Source organism: Carlito syrichta, unplaced genomic scaffold, assembly GCF_000164805.1.
Source record: "Carlito syrichta isolate Samal-C Ts95f unplaced genomic scaffold, Tarsius_syrichta-2.0.1 Scaffold314013, whole genome shotgun sequence".
NCBI classification, from domain to species: Eukaryota; Metazoa; Chordata; class Mammalia; order Primates; family Tarsiidae; genus Carlito; species Carlito syrichta.
This window is the reverse complement of record NW_007258109.1, coordinates 679,571-695,917: the sequence shown is the minus strand read 5'-3', so window position 1 is coordinate 695,917 and position 16,347 is coordinate 679,571. Positions and strand designations below refer to the sequence as shown.

The window sequence follows — 16,347 nt, the reverse complement described above, 5'->3', positions numbered from 1 at the left end:
CTGTTATTTCTGTCATCAGCTCCTTCTTATTTTCCTCTTGTCTCTCCTCAATTTTTTAAATTCTCTCTATTAATGTCTTGATGTCTGGGTTTGTTGCATGTGACCAGTCATTCTGGGTGCTCTTCATTGCTTGTGTTCCGAAGTCTGTTTTCTCGGTGTCTGACCTCCCAGGGGTCTGTGTGAGAGCTATATTCTTCTTTTGGTTTTTTTCTTCATTTGTGCAGTTTTTCCTCCCTACTTTTTCCTTCCCTCCATATCACTGTCTTCTTTAATTCTGTTATTCGGGGGTGGAGGGGTTGCTTTTACTTCTGTTTGTTCAATCTCCTATTCTTCTTTATGTATATCCTCTTACTTTGTTCAATTCTGGAGTTGCACTATAGGTTGGGAGTGGTCCTTTTTGCAGTTTTGAGGTTTACTTAAGGGGGGAGCTGTGATTCAAAATCTCTCTGCAGGTCCTAGTATCTGCTGACAGGTGTATGAATAATCTGAAACCCACTTCCCACTGCCTTGGAATCTGTTGGTGCAGTGGGGTTTTAGGTTTACCCTGAAATAAAATGAGGTTAACAGAGGGAATAGAATGGAGCAGACAGTGGGGGTAAGAGGGGGGTGGAAAGAGAGAGGAGTAAGGGAGAAAACAGACGAGTGTACCAACAAATGGAGAGATAGACAAAAACTGAAACAGATAAAAACAATAGACCATGGCTACACTAACCAACTCTCATAAAAAAAACTAAAACATACAATGATGCTAACATACAAGCTAACCAATCTCCTTATTGGTGTGCTATTCCTCTATACAAAGATATGGTTTACAGAGAGAAGATAAGAAAAGAAGAGAAAAAAAAGAACAAAATCAAAAGGGATAGAATCAAGTCAGTAAACTAATAGAACCAATCATGCACACTCTGAGATTTATCATTTAATTCCAATGTACTTTCAGCTCTGATTTCTAGCTGTCTTTTCAGGCTGGTAAATTTTTTCACAGATAGGGTCAGTTGCCCCTGGCCTGCTGTGAAAGGCAGTTCAGATCTCCGCTCAGTTCACTACTGACCAGTTTACCACTCAGATCTGGCCTGTGTCTATCAAGGTTCTGTTTTTCTTCTTTTGGTGTTGTTACCTTGAATCGCCAGCAGGTGTTGCTATCTCACCGCTCCAGATGGTCTTTATCTCAGCTGCTCACCCCACAGGGGCGGGAGCTGGAAAGAAACTGGAAATGGGAGCTGCCTCAAGGCACATGGGAGGAGACCCATGGCCTGGGATGTCACAGTGGCAGTAGGGGCGGCAGCAATCTCAGCAGATCTTGCTTGCAGGGGCTTCAAGGTCTGAAGGCGTGGATCACCTCAGGCATGGGCGGTGCGACGTGCAATAGCCGTAGCAGTGGCAGTAGCCCATAACTTCTTCAAATATTCATTCCTGCTCTTTCTTTCACTTTACCTAGACCCCATAATGTGTACGTCTGTGTATGTGATGGTTGCCCCATAGTTTCTTTAGGCTCTGTTCACTTTTCTCATTCTTTTTTTCTTTCTGCTCTTCATCCTGGATAATTTTAAATGTCTAATATTTAACTTCACTGCTTCTATCTTCCACATGCTTTAATCTGCAGTTGAGCCCCTTACTTGAATCTTCTTCCTTTTTTTTTTGAGTTGGAGTTTCACTCTGACACCCAGACTGTAGTGCAGTGGCCGCTCCCGGCCACCACAGCCTCGACCCGCTGGGCTCCGGCAATCCTTCCGCCTCAGCCTTCCGATCAGCTGGAATTACAGGCGCGTGCTACCATGCCTGGCTGATTTTTTATTTATTGTAGAGATGAGGTCTCGCCAAGTTGCTCAGGCAGGTCTTGAACCCGCAGACTCAGGCAATCCACCCACCTTGGCCTCCCAAAGTGTGGGATTATAGGCTGAGCCACCAAGCCCAGCCTCTTCTTCCATTTTAGTTATTGCACTTGCTTATGCAGAATTTCAATTTTTTTTATAATTTCTAATTCTTCATTGATTTTATATTTTTGTTCATGTATTTTTTTCCTAGCTTTCTTTTGTACTTTGTCCATGATTCCTTTTAACTCTTTAAGTATATTTAGAAAAGTTGTTTAAAAACCCTTGTCTAGTAAATTCAAAATCTTTGCTTCCTCATGGGTGGCTTCTGTTAATTTTTTTCCCCTGTGAGTGGGCTGTCTTTCCTGCTTTGTATGCCTTGTAATTTATTGATGAAAATTGTGATTTTAAATATTATAATGTGGTAACTCTGGGAATGAATTTTCCCAGGGTTTCTATTAATTGTTGAGGGCTGCATTCATTCATTTATTTAATGACTTATCTAAACTATTTTTGCAAAAACTATTTTCCTTGTTTGCAGTGAATTTGTAATCTGTTTCATTATCTATGTGGTCAGCCAGTGACCTGACAGATTTTTTTCAAACACCAAAATTTGTCTACACTCTTTTTCATTAAGCAGTCCTCCTGTTTGCCGCAAATTTGGGGTTACATTATGAAGGGCTGAAATAGTTGCTATGTCAGTTGTTGTCAGTTTATATTTACTTCAGTGGAGGGACAAATTATTTGAGCATCCTGCTCCGTCATTTTTGTGATGTCACTTCTACCTTCTTTTTTGATGTAGTTTGTCTTTGATAATATTTTGTTTTATTTTATTTTAGTATTTATTATTTAAATTACGATTTTTGTTTTCTGGGGCTTGGAGAATGAGAAAAGGTTAATGATATGCCAAGCAATATCATGAGTTTTCTTTTAGTACTTGGCACTTCCCACCTTAACAACCTACTAATACAATGTTTTAGCCGTACTTGTCTCTCACCATCTCCCAATTGCAGTGGTTGAATTGTAATAAATTCTTTTCTTTATGTAAGATAAAGAAAAATGATAATATTCATTCTCATTTTATTATGTATAGCCATTTATAATACTGTTTAAAAATTATATTAGGCCGGGCTCGGTGGCTCAACCTGTAATCCCGCACCTTTGGGAGGCTGAGGTGAGTGGATTGCCTGAGCCCGCGGGTTCAAGACCCGCCTGGGCAGCGAGACCTCATCTCTACAATAAATCAAAAAATCAGCCGGGCGTGGTAGTGCATGCCTGTAATTCCGGCTACTTGGAAGGCTGAGGCGGAAGGATCACCGGAGCCCAGCAAGTTGAGGCTGCGGTGGCCGGGAGCATCCACTGTATTCCAGTCTGGGTGACAGAGTGAGACTCCAACTCAAAAAAAAAAAAATTATATTGATGTTTAATTATTTTATCTTTCTCTTCTCTTTTATTATTTCAGGGTCTATATTTTCCTTCTCTAAAAATGAATGAAAATGTAATTTATCCTTATTTTGGAGGTAAGTTATTCTTTATTTATAAATTATTATAATTTTCAAATATTTATTCAGTGATATTGGGAACATGAACTCATGTAAAATAATTATTGCCAAAACTTTCTCTCAAAAGGTAAATTACACTATGATTTTTTTTTCATTGGCATGAAAATCTATGGAATTACAGCATTAGTGAAAAATCAAGAGAAGGAAAATACAGGTGGGCCTTAAAATCTGGAAACCTATATAATTTTTATTTTACATGTATTATAACATTAGCAAACCAATTATTACATTTATTTATCTGTGTTTCCAAACTTTTTGGCCACCCTGTAGATCAATCTAATGAAGAGGTTTTTCCAATTCAAGAAGTAGTTCAGTGAGAGCATTATAAAGACATATTCAATATATTACCCAAAGGTTATAACAAAAATATTGAACATACAGCATAAGCCTAGAAAGCCCAGATCACATAATTCTGTTGGGTCATAATTCTGTCGAAGACCTCCTGCTGTTCCTCCTTGGAGTTGAGGGAAATGGAGGGTTCCTAAGGGAATCAAGGTAGTTGGGGCGATACGTGTAAGATGACACAAATTTCTCGAGGTAGCAACTTTTTACCAGTTGGTATAGAAGTGTTGTAATATTCTAACAATTGGAATAGTCATAGCTGTGTAGCGACTGCATATCCATTTAGAGCAGGTGCAGCAATCTAATTAAAATGAAGAGAACACAGGAAGACAGCTAAAACCCCTAGTATAGAGGGAAGAGTGTTCTCCAATTAAAGACTTATGGGAAAAGGAATCAGATAAAAGTTGAATTGAGAAGTATAGTTTTAGAATAAAGTCCCTAAATAAGAGATTTAACTCAGCTTGAATAGTAGAATGTGGAGAGATGAAGGGTTTTAACAGGATTAAAGTTTAATGCTTTAGCCATATTTGTCTCCATACATCTGTTTCATACAGTATCATACATTCTAAGAACATATACTAAGGTGCAGAAAGCTATTTGGGACCATAAGATGTCAGTTTCAGAAGCTAATACTTTAAATGCTAGGAAAAATTTAAGATACTTAATCCCCATTGTGTTGGGAGATGGGGCCTATTGAGAGGTGATTAGGCCATGAGGGTGGAATGATGGAGTAATGCTGTTATCATGAGAGAGGGCTTGTACCATGGGAGTGCATCCTTTATAAAAGGATTTTGTCCCCCTAATGTCTCTCTGTCACACCATCTCTTGCCCTTCTGCCTTCTCTCATGTGATGATGCAGTAAGAAGTTTCTTGCTGGGCCTTTGATCTTGGACTTCCCAGACTCCAGAACTACAAAAATAAATTTATTTTCCTTATAAATTACCCAGCCTCGGATATTCTGGTATTCCATTATAGCAGCAAAAATATGGACTAAGAAAGAATTGGTACTGAGAAATGGAATTGTTGTTATAGCAAATACCTGAAAATGTGGAAATGTCTTTGAACTGGGAAGTGGGTAGAGACGGGAAGAATTTGGAAGAGCAGGTCAGAAAAAGCCTACATTTCTATAAACTGATTGTTAGGATGATTCTGTTGAGGACTCAGGAAAAAAAAAAGAGCTGTAGGAAAAGTCTAAAGTTTCTTAGAGATTATGTAAGTGGTTGTGATGAGAATGTTGGTAGAAACACAGATAATAAAGGTAATTCTAATGAGAGTTCAGATGGGAATAAGAAATAACAAACCAGAGTAAGGTTTCCTGTTATAAATTGGAAAATACTTAAGCTAAATTGTCTCCCTGCCTAAGGGCTTTATGGTAGGCAGAATTAAGAGTGATGAACAAGAATGTCTGGTGGAAGAAACTTCTAAGCAAAAATATTGAAAGAGCTTCGTGGCTTCAAAAAACTCTATGTAGTAAAATGCAAGAGAAGAAAAGTGGTTTAAAGATGGAATTTATAATTAAAAGAGGAGCAGAAATGAAAGATTTAAAAAATTCACAACCCAGCTATGTAAAGAATGAAAATACATTGTTTAGGAGAGCAAACCAAAGGTGTGGCAAGCAGCTGTTTGCTAAAGAAATTAGTATGAATAGAAGGGAGCCAGGTGCTATTCCTCAAGAGGATGAGAGGATGACCCTGAAGGCATTTCAGAGATTGCCAAGGCAAGCTAGGACCTTGAAAGTAAGGTGTCCAGAGAGGTGCCTGTGGGACCTCAGCATTCACTTCCCTGTACCACCTTGTGTCTGATCCCCAGCACAGGACTCTTCAGCCACCCAAGCCATTGTTCAACCAACCTGGGTGTAGCTCTTGCTGACATTCTGTAAGGCACAAGTGGTATGACTTGATGGCAGGCGTATGGTGCTAACTCTGCAGGTGCACAGAGTTCATGAGCAGTGGAGGATAGCTACCTCCAACTTGATTTGATATTATGGACAACCTGGAGGTCCAGGCAGACACTTGTTGCAAGGGCAGATGCCTTGCAACACTAAGGGCAATGCCCAGCAGAACTATGGGCTTAAAGCTATTGCAGAGACCCCAGAACTATAGAGCTGCTGACATGCAATGCTATGGGAGAGCTGTAGGCACAAGACTCCAACCCTTCAGCACTGTTATGTGGACTGAGTCCCAGAAGATGGAACATGGAATTGAGAAAGATTCTGGAGCCTTGAGATTTGATGGTGTCCACCCCATAGGGTTTTGAGCTTACTTGGGACCAGTTATCCCTTCCTATCTATTTTTCCCTTTTGAAATAGGAATATCTCTTTTAAATCTGTCCCACCATTGTGTTTTGGAAGTAGATAATTTGTTTAATTTCACATGCTCACAGCTGCAGGGGAATTTGCCTCAATACTTTGCATCCTGCTTTTCAATTTACTCATGCAAACCAGTCTTATATAATTAACCCAATATTATATATATATACAATTAAAAAAAAACTTACAGCCCAGTCATGTAAAGAATTAAAAGGTGGCAGGCTCCATGGCTTTGGGAGGCTGTGGCAAGGGGATTGTCTAAGCCTGCAGGTTCGAGACCAGCCCCGGAAACTGGGCGAGACCTCATCTCTACAATAAATCAAAAAATTAGCTGGATGTAGTAGTGCATGGAAGGCTCAGGTGGAAGGATAACCGGAGCCCAGCAGGTTAGTGCTGGGGTGGCCATGAGCCTGCGTGACACTGCACTCCAGCCAGGGTGGCAGAGTGAGACTCCAACTCAAAAGAAAGGGGAAAAAAAGGAATGAAAAGGCAGTGTTTAGGAAAGCAAACCAAAGGTGTGGCAAGCAACAAATTTTATACATATAAAATTTTTACTTTATATGTATAAAATTTTTATATGTATGAAAGTTTTATTTCATATATATGTTTTATTTTATTTATATTTATGTATGTATATACATTTATATATAAAATGTATACGCATTTTAAGAGATGTTATCTATGTATTACTTTCTGAAGTTAAATTATAGTAGCAATGTATAGTATGACATTTGCTCACCCATGCTTCTGCCATTTTGTTTGACTATCCTGACTGTCACATGGTGCTACAATTCATTTAATTAATGCCATCTTTTGAGTGAACGTCATGCTTAAAATGTGTATATATTTTTTGGCACCCCCACTCGTGTGTGTGTGTGTGTGTGTGTGCACACTTGTGTGTACAAATGAAAGGAGGGATCTTGAGAAAATTAGAATAACTTAATTCACATTTTGCCTCAGCATAGTCATTTTTGCTTAGACTGACATGCTTTGAATCTAGCACAGGTTAGACATAGATAAATTTCCAATAGGCAGGTTTTAGGAAATGTCCAGACATTTTACTGCAGGTCAAGCTGGCAGCCTATCCCACCCTTGTGGCAAATCACCGTCAGGTGCAAGACAAGGACAGCCCAACCTTTCAATTCATGGTTTAGGATAATAATCTCTAAGAAACTTTCAGTTTCCTCGTGGAAGGCAGAAGTTCAAAGAAAACCCCTTACCTGGCTAAAGCCATAGAAATGGTAAGACCACCTTTTTGCTAAGGAGCTTGTGAATTGGAAACATCTGACAAGTCTCTTGCGGGAAAGACCCCTCCCCTTTTCTCCTCTCATCTAAACCACCATCATAGCAGCAATCATGTGACTAACCCACCCATCTGGCTGCTGTCCATCACCTGACATCAGTACCTGTGCTTACCGGCCTCTTTGTGATGATGTTGAGCAGACCACCACCCAATAACCTTAATGACTTTTCCCCATCAAAGTGATGGATTAAAAGGACTCAACTAGGAGCAACCAGTTGCCATTGCTTTGCTAAGATATGGTGTGATCATGTACTATTTGAGCTATGGCCAGGCCATGTTTTCTTAAGCTTTGGCCCCCTCCCCTACCTCCCTCCTTGGGGAGGTGAATCTCCCCCCCCTCTAATTTGCTTTCTAAACTATATTCTCCAATCTAACTTCTTTGCAATTATTTGCATCTTTCATGTGGCATTGGATTGCCCACCAGACACCCACATCCCAGTGGGCCTGACCTAACATTCTGGAGGCCCCGCTGGGAATGTGACCCTAACTATATATATATGTAAATTTTTTAAAAGTCAAGATCTTACTCTGTCACCCAGACTGGAGTGCAGGGGCAGGATCATAGGTCGCCACAGCCTCAAACTTCTGTGTTCAAGTGATCCTCCCACTCAGCCTCCAGAGTATCTGGGACTACAGGCAAGTGCCACTAAGCCTGGCTAACTGTTTTTTGTGTGTGTTTTTTTGTTTGTTTGTTTTTTTAAGAGATGTGGTCTCACTGTTTCCCAGGCTGGTTTTGAACTTCTGGGCTCAAGCAATCCTCTCACCTCAGCCTCCCAAAGTGCTGGGATTATAGGTATGATCCACCCTAGCCAGCCCACCCAATAAATTACATATGGCATATAAATATTTAATACTTATTTACATTATATAAAATGAAATGTGGTGCATTAAAGAGAAATATTTAGATGCATTAAAATTAGCCTCTATATATCAAAAGATGAAACAAAGGACACAGAGGTATCTTGTGAGCAGTCTCTGTAAACTGGTCAGAACCGCTTGTGGTGAGGGTAAAGGGAGGTCTTTTACCAAGACTGGTCAGGTAGATGCCTTGTTAAAATCAGAAGAGGGAGGAGCAGTGTCAGGTAGCAGTGAAACAAGTCTTTGAAAGGGCTGATTTCTGTTTAACCCTTAGGAAAGAAAGCCTAATGGCAGTTAATGAAAGAACATAATGAGATGTGTCTAGTCTCTCAAAGCGTTATGGACAGGAACTCACTTTTTAAGGTTTATCTGGGATCCCCTTAGCCAACAGGGAAGTCTGTTTAGTTGGTTGTGTGGCTTAGGATTTTGGTTTTATTTTTCAGCCTGTTAAATCACACAACAATCCTAGAGGGAGAATCTTCATCCTTTGACAAATGAGGAAACTGAGGCTGCGAGAGGCAAAATGACTTGTCCAAAGTTAGATGGTTAGTTAGTCACAAAAACTATTTTAGTCCAGTTAGTCTTCTCCAGAGCCTTTGCTCTCATCCAAGGTATTCTCACAGTCACTGATGAGGGATGTGTCTGCAAAATACACTTGTCAAGTATCATAAGTGCCGACTTATTTAAATAATCATTTTTTTCCTAATTTTCAGATAGGTTAATTCAAGATAAGCCCCATGGACTGAGAAATGCAAATAACAAAGGAAAAACAGTAAGTAGATAGAGATATCCTTTAAAAATCATTGTTAGCATTTTACATTGTTTTGAGTTAATATTTACTGACAGTATTCTGTCATAAAGTATATACTTTATTATTATAAGTGTATATTATAACATAGTATATAATAATATTGTAAATGTATGAATAAATAAAATTGATTTATTATAAATCTATTTTATTGTATTTTATAGTTATTAATTATAAATTATTATGTCAATATCAACATAACATCAACTGGTGCCCGCCGTCTGTAGCACCCTAGGTAAGATCCTAGCCATCCTGAAACGAGAAAAAGCTTACCTTTCCAGGGTCCCTGTTTGGGCGCCAGTTGTGGGGCACCAGCCCCTGCAGATATTGGGGATCCCTGGTAGGAAAGACGGCATCAGCGATTAAACTGGAGGGATAGCTATTAGAAGAAAGAAAGAAAGAGGCTGGACTCCTGTCTAGTGCAGAAGCCATTAATGGGACAAACCATAAACCTTTTTTCCTAAATTTTCATGGGTTAAATCACAAGACTTTCACATGAACACAAAGCCAGGTGGTTGAGGGGTGCCCCCCCATCCTCCAGATGTTTTCTCAGGCATGAGGAAGAACAATCCCAAAATTATCTTACTGTTCCTAATGCTCAGTTAATTTTCCTCAAAAATAATGCAGCAATCTCCACTAGCATCATGATGTCCTAATAATCAATAACTTTTAAAGCTTATGCGTACACAACACCTAAAACGACTTTCTTAAATCTTATTACCTTTTCTATTCTATGCTAATTCTATCTACACTATGGAAACTCTTAATTATAGCTCAAACCAGTTCCTAAAGAATATGGCCCAGTCCAAAGATCATGCTGGGCCATTTCTGGGAACAATTGATTATAATCTCTTAGCAAAATGGCTACTGTAAAATCTTATATATCTATCTTAACTTTTATAAAATTTTCTAATTCCTAATCCTAATATATAAAGCTGATCATCAGCAATAAAGCTTCTAAAATAAAACCCAAATATAAACTGTAAATTCAACTAAGGCCAAAACTGCAATTAGTAGAAAATGGGAACAATGAAATTTTTAAAGTTAGCTGTATTCTTATTAAACCTCAAAGAATCATGTTTGATCATGCTTGAACTAACATAATTCCCTGACATTAGCATGACCGATTCTACAATACTTTTGATGAGTAAAATAAATTCAGTTTCTATAATAAATAGAAAAACCCTCCACTAATTGCAGCTAAAACCGGTTTAAAAGAATGCAGCCCAGTCCAAAGTACATACTGGGCCCTTAGAAATGTGGCCCAGTCCAAAGTTTGTACTGGGCCATTTCTGGTAACTCTAGATAGTCATCTATACCGTCTAAAGCTGAAAATAGCTCTCCATATGTATATACTAATTCTACAAATATACTTTTAAATCTTACAAAGAAGCTTGTACCGTACTGAAGGCTCCCAAATGTGACCTGAGTTTGAATTATATCTAATACCTAAGCCGAAACCGCAGTTCGTGGGAAACAGGAACAATGAGTTTCTAGAGTTAGCCATGCCTGTCACAGTCACAGGACCTTCAGCTTAGGTCAGCAGAGTTCCTTTTGGTTAAGTGTGCTAAATAGAAAAAGAGGAAAGAATGGGGTCAATAGCTCCCGAACGCATCCTAGTGGTCTCGGGGTCCACAGCCCTCCCTGATCCCTAATGCTCAGTGGGCCTCCGTGGCTGGCTCCCAACAATAAGAGAATAATACAAATAACTCTATGCTCATAAATATGACAACTTAGAGAAAATGAACCAAGTCCTGAAAAACCACAAACTATCTAATAAACCAAGATGAGGCAGACAACCTGAATAGTTCTTTGGCAACTAAATAAATTGGATTGGTAATTTTAAAGTTTCTGGAAAAGAAGTATCCAGGCCTGTATGTTTTTACTGGCAAATGTTACCATACATCCAAAATAGAATTATCACCAATTTTACCCAATCTATTCCAAAAAATAGAAGAGGAGGGAACACTTTATCAACTCATTTTATGAAGCTAGTATTACTGTACACTAAAACCAGATGAAGATAGTGCAAAGGCTGGGCCCAGTGGCTCAAGCCTGTAATCCCAGCATTTTGGGAGGCCGAGGTGAGGGAAATGCCTGAGCCCATAGGTTCGAGAACAGCCTGGGCAACTTGACGAGACCTCATCTCTGCAGTAAGTAAAAAAATTAGCTGGGTGTGGTAGCGTGCGCCTGTAGTTCTGGCTACTTGGAAGGCTGAGGCGAAAGGATCACGGAGCCCAGCAGGTCGATGCTGGTGTGGTGAGTGAGCATGTCACTGCATTCCAGCCTGGGCAACAGAGTGAGACTCCAACTCAAAAAAAAAAAAGGATGGTGTAAAAAAAATAAATACGTATCAATATCTCTCATGAACTTAGATGCAAAATCCTCAACAAAATATAAGAATGTATAAAAATAACTAAGTATTATGGCCAAATGAGTTTTATTCTGCATATGCAAAGCTGATTCAACATTTGTCAAGCAACTCATGTAATCTACAGTATCAACAGACTAAAGTCATATGATAATATACATTGATACACAAAAAAATGACTCACAAAACTCAATACTCAATCATATTAAAACTCTCAATAAACCAGTAATAAAATGTAACTTTCTTGGCGAGACACGGTGACTCACACCTGTAATCCCAGCACTTCGGGAGGTGGAGGTGAGAGGATTGCCTGAGCCCAGGGGTTCAAGACCAGCCTGGGCAACTTGCAAGATTTCATCTCTACAATAAGTCTAAAATTTAGCCAGGCATGGTGGCGTGCACCTGCGGTTCTAGCTGCTTGGAAGTCTGAGGTGGAAGGATTGCCTGAGCCCAGGAGATCGAGGCTATAGTGAGCAGTGACACTGTGTGCCACTGCCTCCAGCCTGGGCAACAGAGTGAGACCCTGCCTCAAAAAAAAAAAAAAAAAAAGAACTTTCTCAACTTGAGAAAGAGCATCTATAAAACCCCACAGTTTACATCATACTTTAGGGTAAAAACTGAATGCCTTCCCTTTGAGAACAGGAAAAAGGTAAGGATGTGTGCTCTTATCACTCTTTTTTCAATACAGAAAGGAAATAAAAGTCATACAAATTAGAAAGGAAGAAATAAAACGATCTGTTTTCAGATGGCATAATTTTCTATACAGAAAACATCAGTCTACAAAAACAAAATACTAAAACTAATAAGTGAATTCAACAAGATTGAAGGATACAAATTTAATATGTAAACATCAATAGCATTTCTATATACTAACAATGGGTATGTGAAAACAGAAATTTAAAACACAATGACATTTACAATAACTCCAAAGAAAATGAAATACTAATAAATCTAACAAAACATGTACAGAATCTGTATGATTAAAATTACAAAATGCTGATGAAATAAATCAGAGACCTAAATAAATGGAAAGACATACCATGTTTTTGATCGGAAGATTCATAATAATAAAGATGGCAATTTTCCTCAAATTGATACATAGATTTAATACAATTTCTATCCATATTACAACTTTTTATAGACATAGACAAGATGATTCTAAAATGTATGTAGAAAGACACAGACCCTAGAACAGCTGAAACAATTTTAAAAAGAGAATAACATGGAAGGAATTTACTTTATATTATATTAAATAATCAATACTTTATATTAAGTAATCAAGAAGCAAGAGAGTGTAGTGCTGGAAGAGATAGACACATAGATTAATGAAACAGAATAGATAACCCAGATATAGGTCCCCACAATATATACCCAACTGATTTTTGACAGTGATGCAAAAACAATTCAGTGGAGCAAAGACAGCCCTTTCAACAACTCATGCCAGAGCAAATGTACTTCCATGGACAAAACAATGAACCTTGACCTAAGTCTCATACCTAAAACTAAAAACAGAATGAAATACTGGTGAAATGTGGAGAAATTGCTGGTAGAAACTTAAAATTTTACAGCTACTCCATAAACTTATTTGACATTTCCTTTAAAAACTGTGCCTGCACCTGCCATATGACCCATCAGTTGCACTCTTGAGCATTTGTCCCAGAGCAATTAAGACTTATATATTCACATAAAAATACTGCATACAAATGTTCACAGCAGCCTTCTTCATAATAGCTCCAAGGTGGAAACAAATAGATATCCTTTGATTGGTGAATAAACAAACTGGTATATACATACAATGGAATAATATTCATCAATAAAAAGGAACTAACTATTGATACACACAAGAAACTGGGTGAATTTTTAGAGAACTCTACTGAGTGAAAAAAAAGAAAACTCCCAGAAGTTATATACTGTATGATTGTATTTATATAATATTCTTGAACTAACAAAATTATAAAAATGGAGAACAGATTAATGGTTTTTAGACATTAAGTAGGGGATGGGGGCAGGAAGGAAATGAATGAGACTGTATCAGGATATTAGAGACCCTTGTGGAAATATTCTACATCTTAACTGAATAAGTCAATAACCTGGTTGGGAGATTGTGTTACAGTTTTGTAAGATGTTACTGTCAAGGGAAACAATAAAGAAAGGTTATTTGGGCTCTCTCTGTTATTTCTTAGAACTGCACATGAATTTACCTTTATTTCAAAATAAAAGGTTTAATTTTTAAAAAGGAGTTTTTTTTTTTAAGGAAAACTTACCTTAAGTGTTTTTCTTAAGAGTGGTAGTCAGACCTATACACCACACTTAAAACAAAATTAAACCAAACAAGATAAATTTGGTTGACAACCCATTAAACAAAGATTTCATTCAGTATGTGCAATCAATGAACTTAGAAGATTGAATCTATTACCTAGGGCAACAGGCTTGTAAATTGAAAGACAACTCAGAGCTCTAGAACAAATTCCCAAAAGTCCAAGCTAGTTGCTTCATAAACAAGTCAGAAAATCTTTAGAATTCTAAGGGAAAATAAACTTTGGAGTTGTTTGAAGTTAAAACAAGAGGTTTTTTTGTGAGCCAGGGTAGACAGTATATTAATGAAATGTAGTATTTTGAAACAAACTTCTGGAATACTAATCTGAATTGGAAAGAACTGATCGCATCTCTGTCAACTCATAGCTGATTCAGGTGGCGGTCTTTCAATAGTTCCTTCACATTTTTAGAGCCCCTTCATAAATTAAGACTTTCAAGATATAGCTTAATTTGCTTCTATTTAAACTCTGATATTGACTGGACCCTAAATCATGTCCTTAAGATCAGGATACAAGAAAAGTGGGGAGAGATGGGGAATTTAATTTTACCCACTAATGAAAGGCAGTATTTAGTGGTGGTAAGAAAACTAGTATGATATAGTAGAAAGAACTTGGATTTTACTGGCAGAAATATCTAGCTTCAAATTCAGATTCTTCCACTTCCGTAGTCATATAACTATGGGCAATTTACCTCTGAGTTTTAATTCTCTCATCTGCAAAATAAGTATAATATCACCTATTTCAAAGAATTGTAAAGGACTTGGAATGTGATAGGCACTTGCTAAATGTAAGTATTGTCTTTATTCACCTGTACAAATATATTATAGGATAAATATGAGAAGTAAAATAGTTGAATCAAAGAATAGAAACATGTTTAATTTTGATAGATACTGCCAAATTTTCCTTTAAACCAGATGTACTAATCTGAATTTGCACCAAAATGGAGAAAAATATGCATTTTTCCTCACCCACATTTTAGCTTATATTAATTTGATGCACAAAATAATAGCCCACTGATATTTTAATTTCCATATTCCTGATTATTAGAGTGAAAAATTTTCATATTATTGTCCATTTTTATTTGTTATTTGACTGTTTATAATCTTTGCTCATGTTTAGAAATTGAGTTGTATGTTTGCTTATTTATGTGTGAGAAAGCTTTATATATTTTTGATAACAATACTTTGTTATCTATGCTCTTTGTTATTTATGTATCTTAAATTCTTTGGCATCATAGACATTTAAAATGTTTATGTCATTAAATTTTTCACCTTTTTCTTTGTGGTTATCAGTTTGTATTTTGTTTAGAAATACTTTCGCCTCCACAGTTGTGTCAGTGTTCTGGATTTTTTTTAGTACTTTTCTAGTATCCAGTTTTTATGTCTAACTATTTGATCCATATATACTTTATTTTTCTGTATGACATAAGAATCTACCATTATCTTGATAAGTTGTTTTAGCTAAGGTGGACAGTTGTCTTAATGCTATTTATTAAATTTTCCATACAGTCAACATATTTTTGTCTGTCAGCCTCCCTTTCTGAGGATTTCATCCCTGCCCCAACTTCAATCCCTAATGCGGTTGGCAGTCTTGATATTCTGCCTCTGTGGCTGTAAGGATGTCTATATAATTTAGTTAAGAATATTAAGAGAAGAAATCTTCATTATTTTATGTTGAGAGCCAGCAGCGATTGTTTTTCTTCCAGATGGAGAGAGAATGTCTATGAATGTCAACCTGGAGATAAGGTGTCCTGATTATAGAGTCCTTGGAACCAGCTGTCCCTTACAGTTCCTAGTTAAATGAGCCCACACATTTATTTTATTTAATGAAGTATATTATTTCTAAAGCAAATATCATAAAACATACTGATATCTTTATTTTCTTTTTTATTGTAAAGATATGGGGTACAATTCAGGATTAGGTACAAATGTTGATTACGCCAGGTACCCTTCTTGATGACGTATGCCCCTCCCTCCCCTAGCAGTTTCCCTCAACTGCCAATCCCACTCTCCCTCCTCTGACAGTTTCCCACTACTACCAATCCCTTTTTTAATAGTATTATAATTGTTCAAGGTCCGCTTATGAGTGAGAACATATGGTACTCTGTTCTTTGTTTCTGTGATAGATCACTGAGAATGATTGACTCTAAATCCATCCAAGTTGCTGTGAAGTCCATATGTTTGTCCTTCTTTATGTCTGCATAATATTCCATTGTGTATATGTACCACTTTTTTTTTTTTTTTGAGTTGGAGTCTCACTCTGTCACCCAGACTGGAGTGCAGTGACCGCTCCCGGCCTCTGCAGCCTCGACCTGCTGGGCTCCAGCGATCCTTCCACCTCAGCCTTCCAAGTAGCCACCACGCCCAGCTAATTTTTTGATTTATTGTAGAGATGAGGTCTCGCCAAGTTCCCCAGGCAGGTCTCAAACCTGCGGGCTCAGGCAATTCACTCACTTCAGCCTCCCAAAGTGTGGGATTACAGACTGAGTCACCGAGCCCGGCTTGTACCACATTTGCCCAGCTTAGATGGGCAACATGATTGGTTCCATGTTTTTGATATTGTGAATATAGCCTCAACAAACATATGTGGAAGGTCAATTTCTAGTTCTTTCAGGAATCGCCACACTGTCTTCCAAAGAGGTTGCACTAGTTTGCATTCCCACCAGCAGT

The 16,347-nt window shown here is 37.8% G+C and overlaps 1 protein-coding gene across 1 annotated transcript in view; it reads left to right on the top strand.

Annotated features, from left to right (window-relative positions):
• The first annotated feature begins 1,248 nt into the window (after positions 1-1,248).
• C2CD6 (C2 calcium dependent domain containing 6) overlaps positions 1,249-16,347 on the top strand; it is a 43,731-nt gene continuing 28,632 nt past the window's right edge. The window contains exons 1-3 of the mRNA XM_008070794.2: positions 1,249-1,320; positions 3,274-3,331; positions 8,898-8,956. Coding sequence (XP_008068985.2) covers positions 1,249-1,320; positions 3,274-3,331; positions 8,898-8,956 — 189 coding nt within the window. The remainder of the gene's footprint in view (positions 1,321-3,273; positions 3,332-8,897; positions 8,957-16,347) is intronic.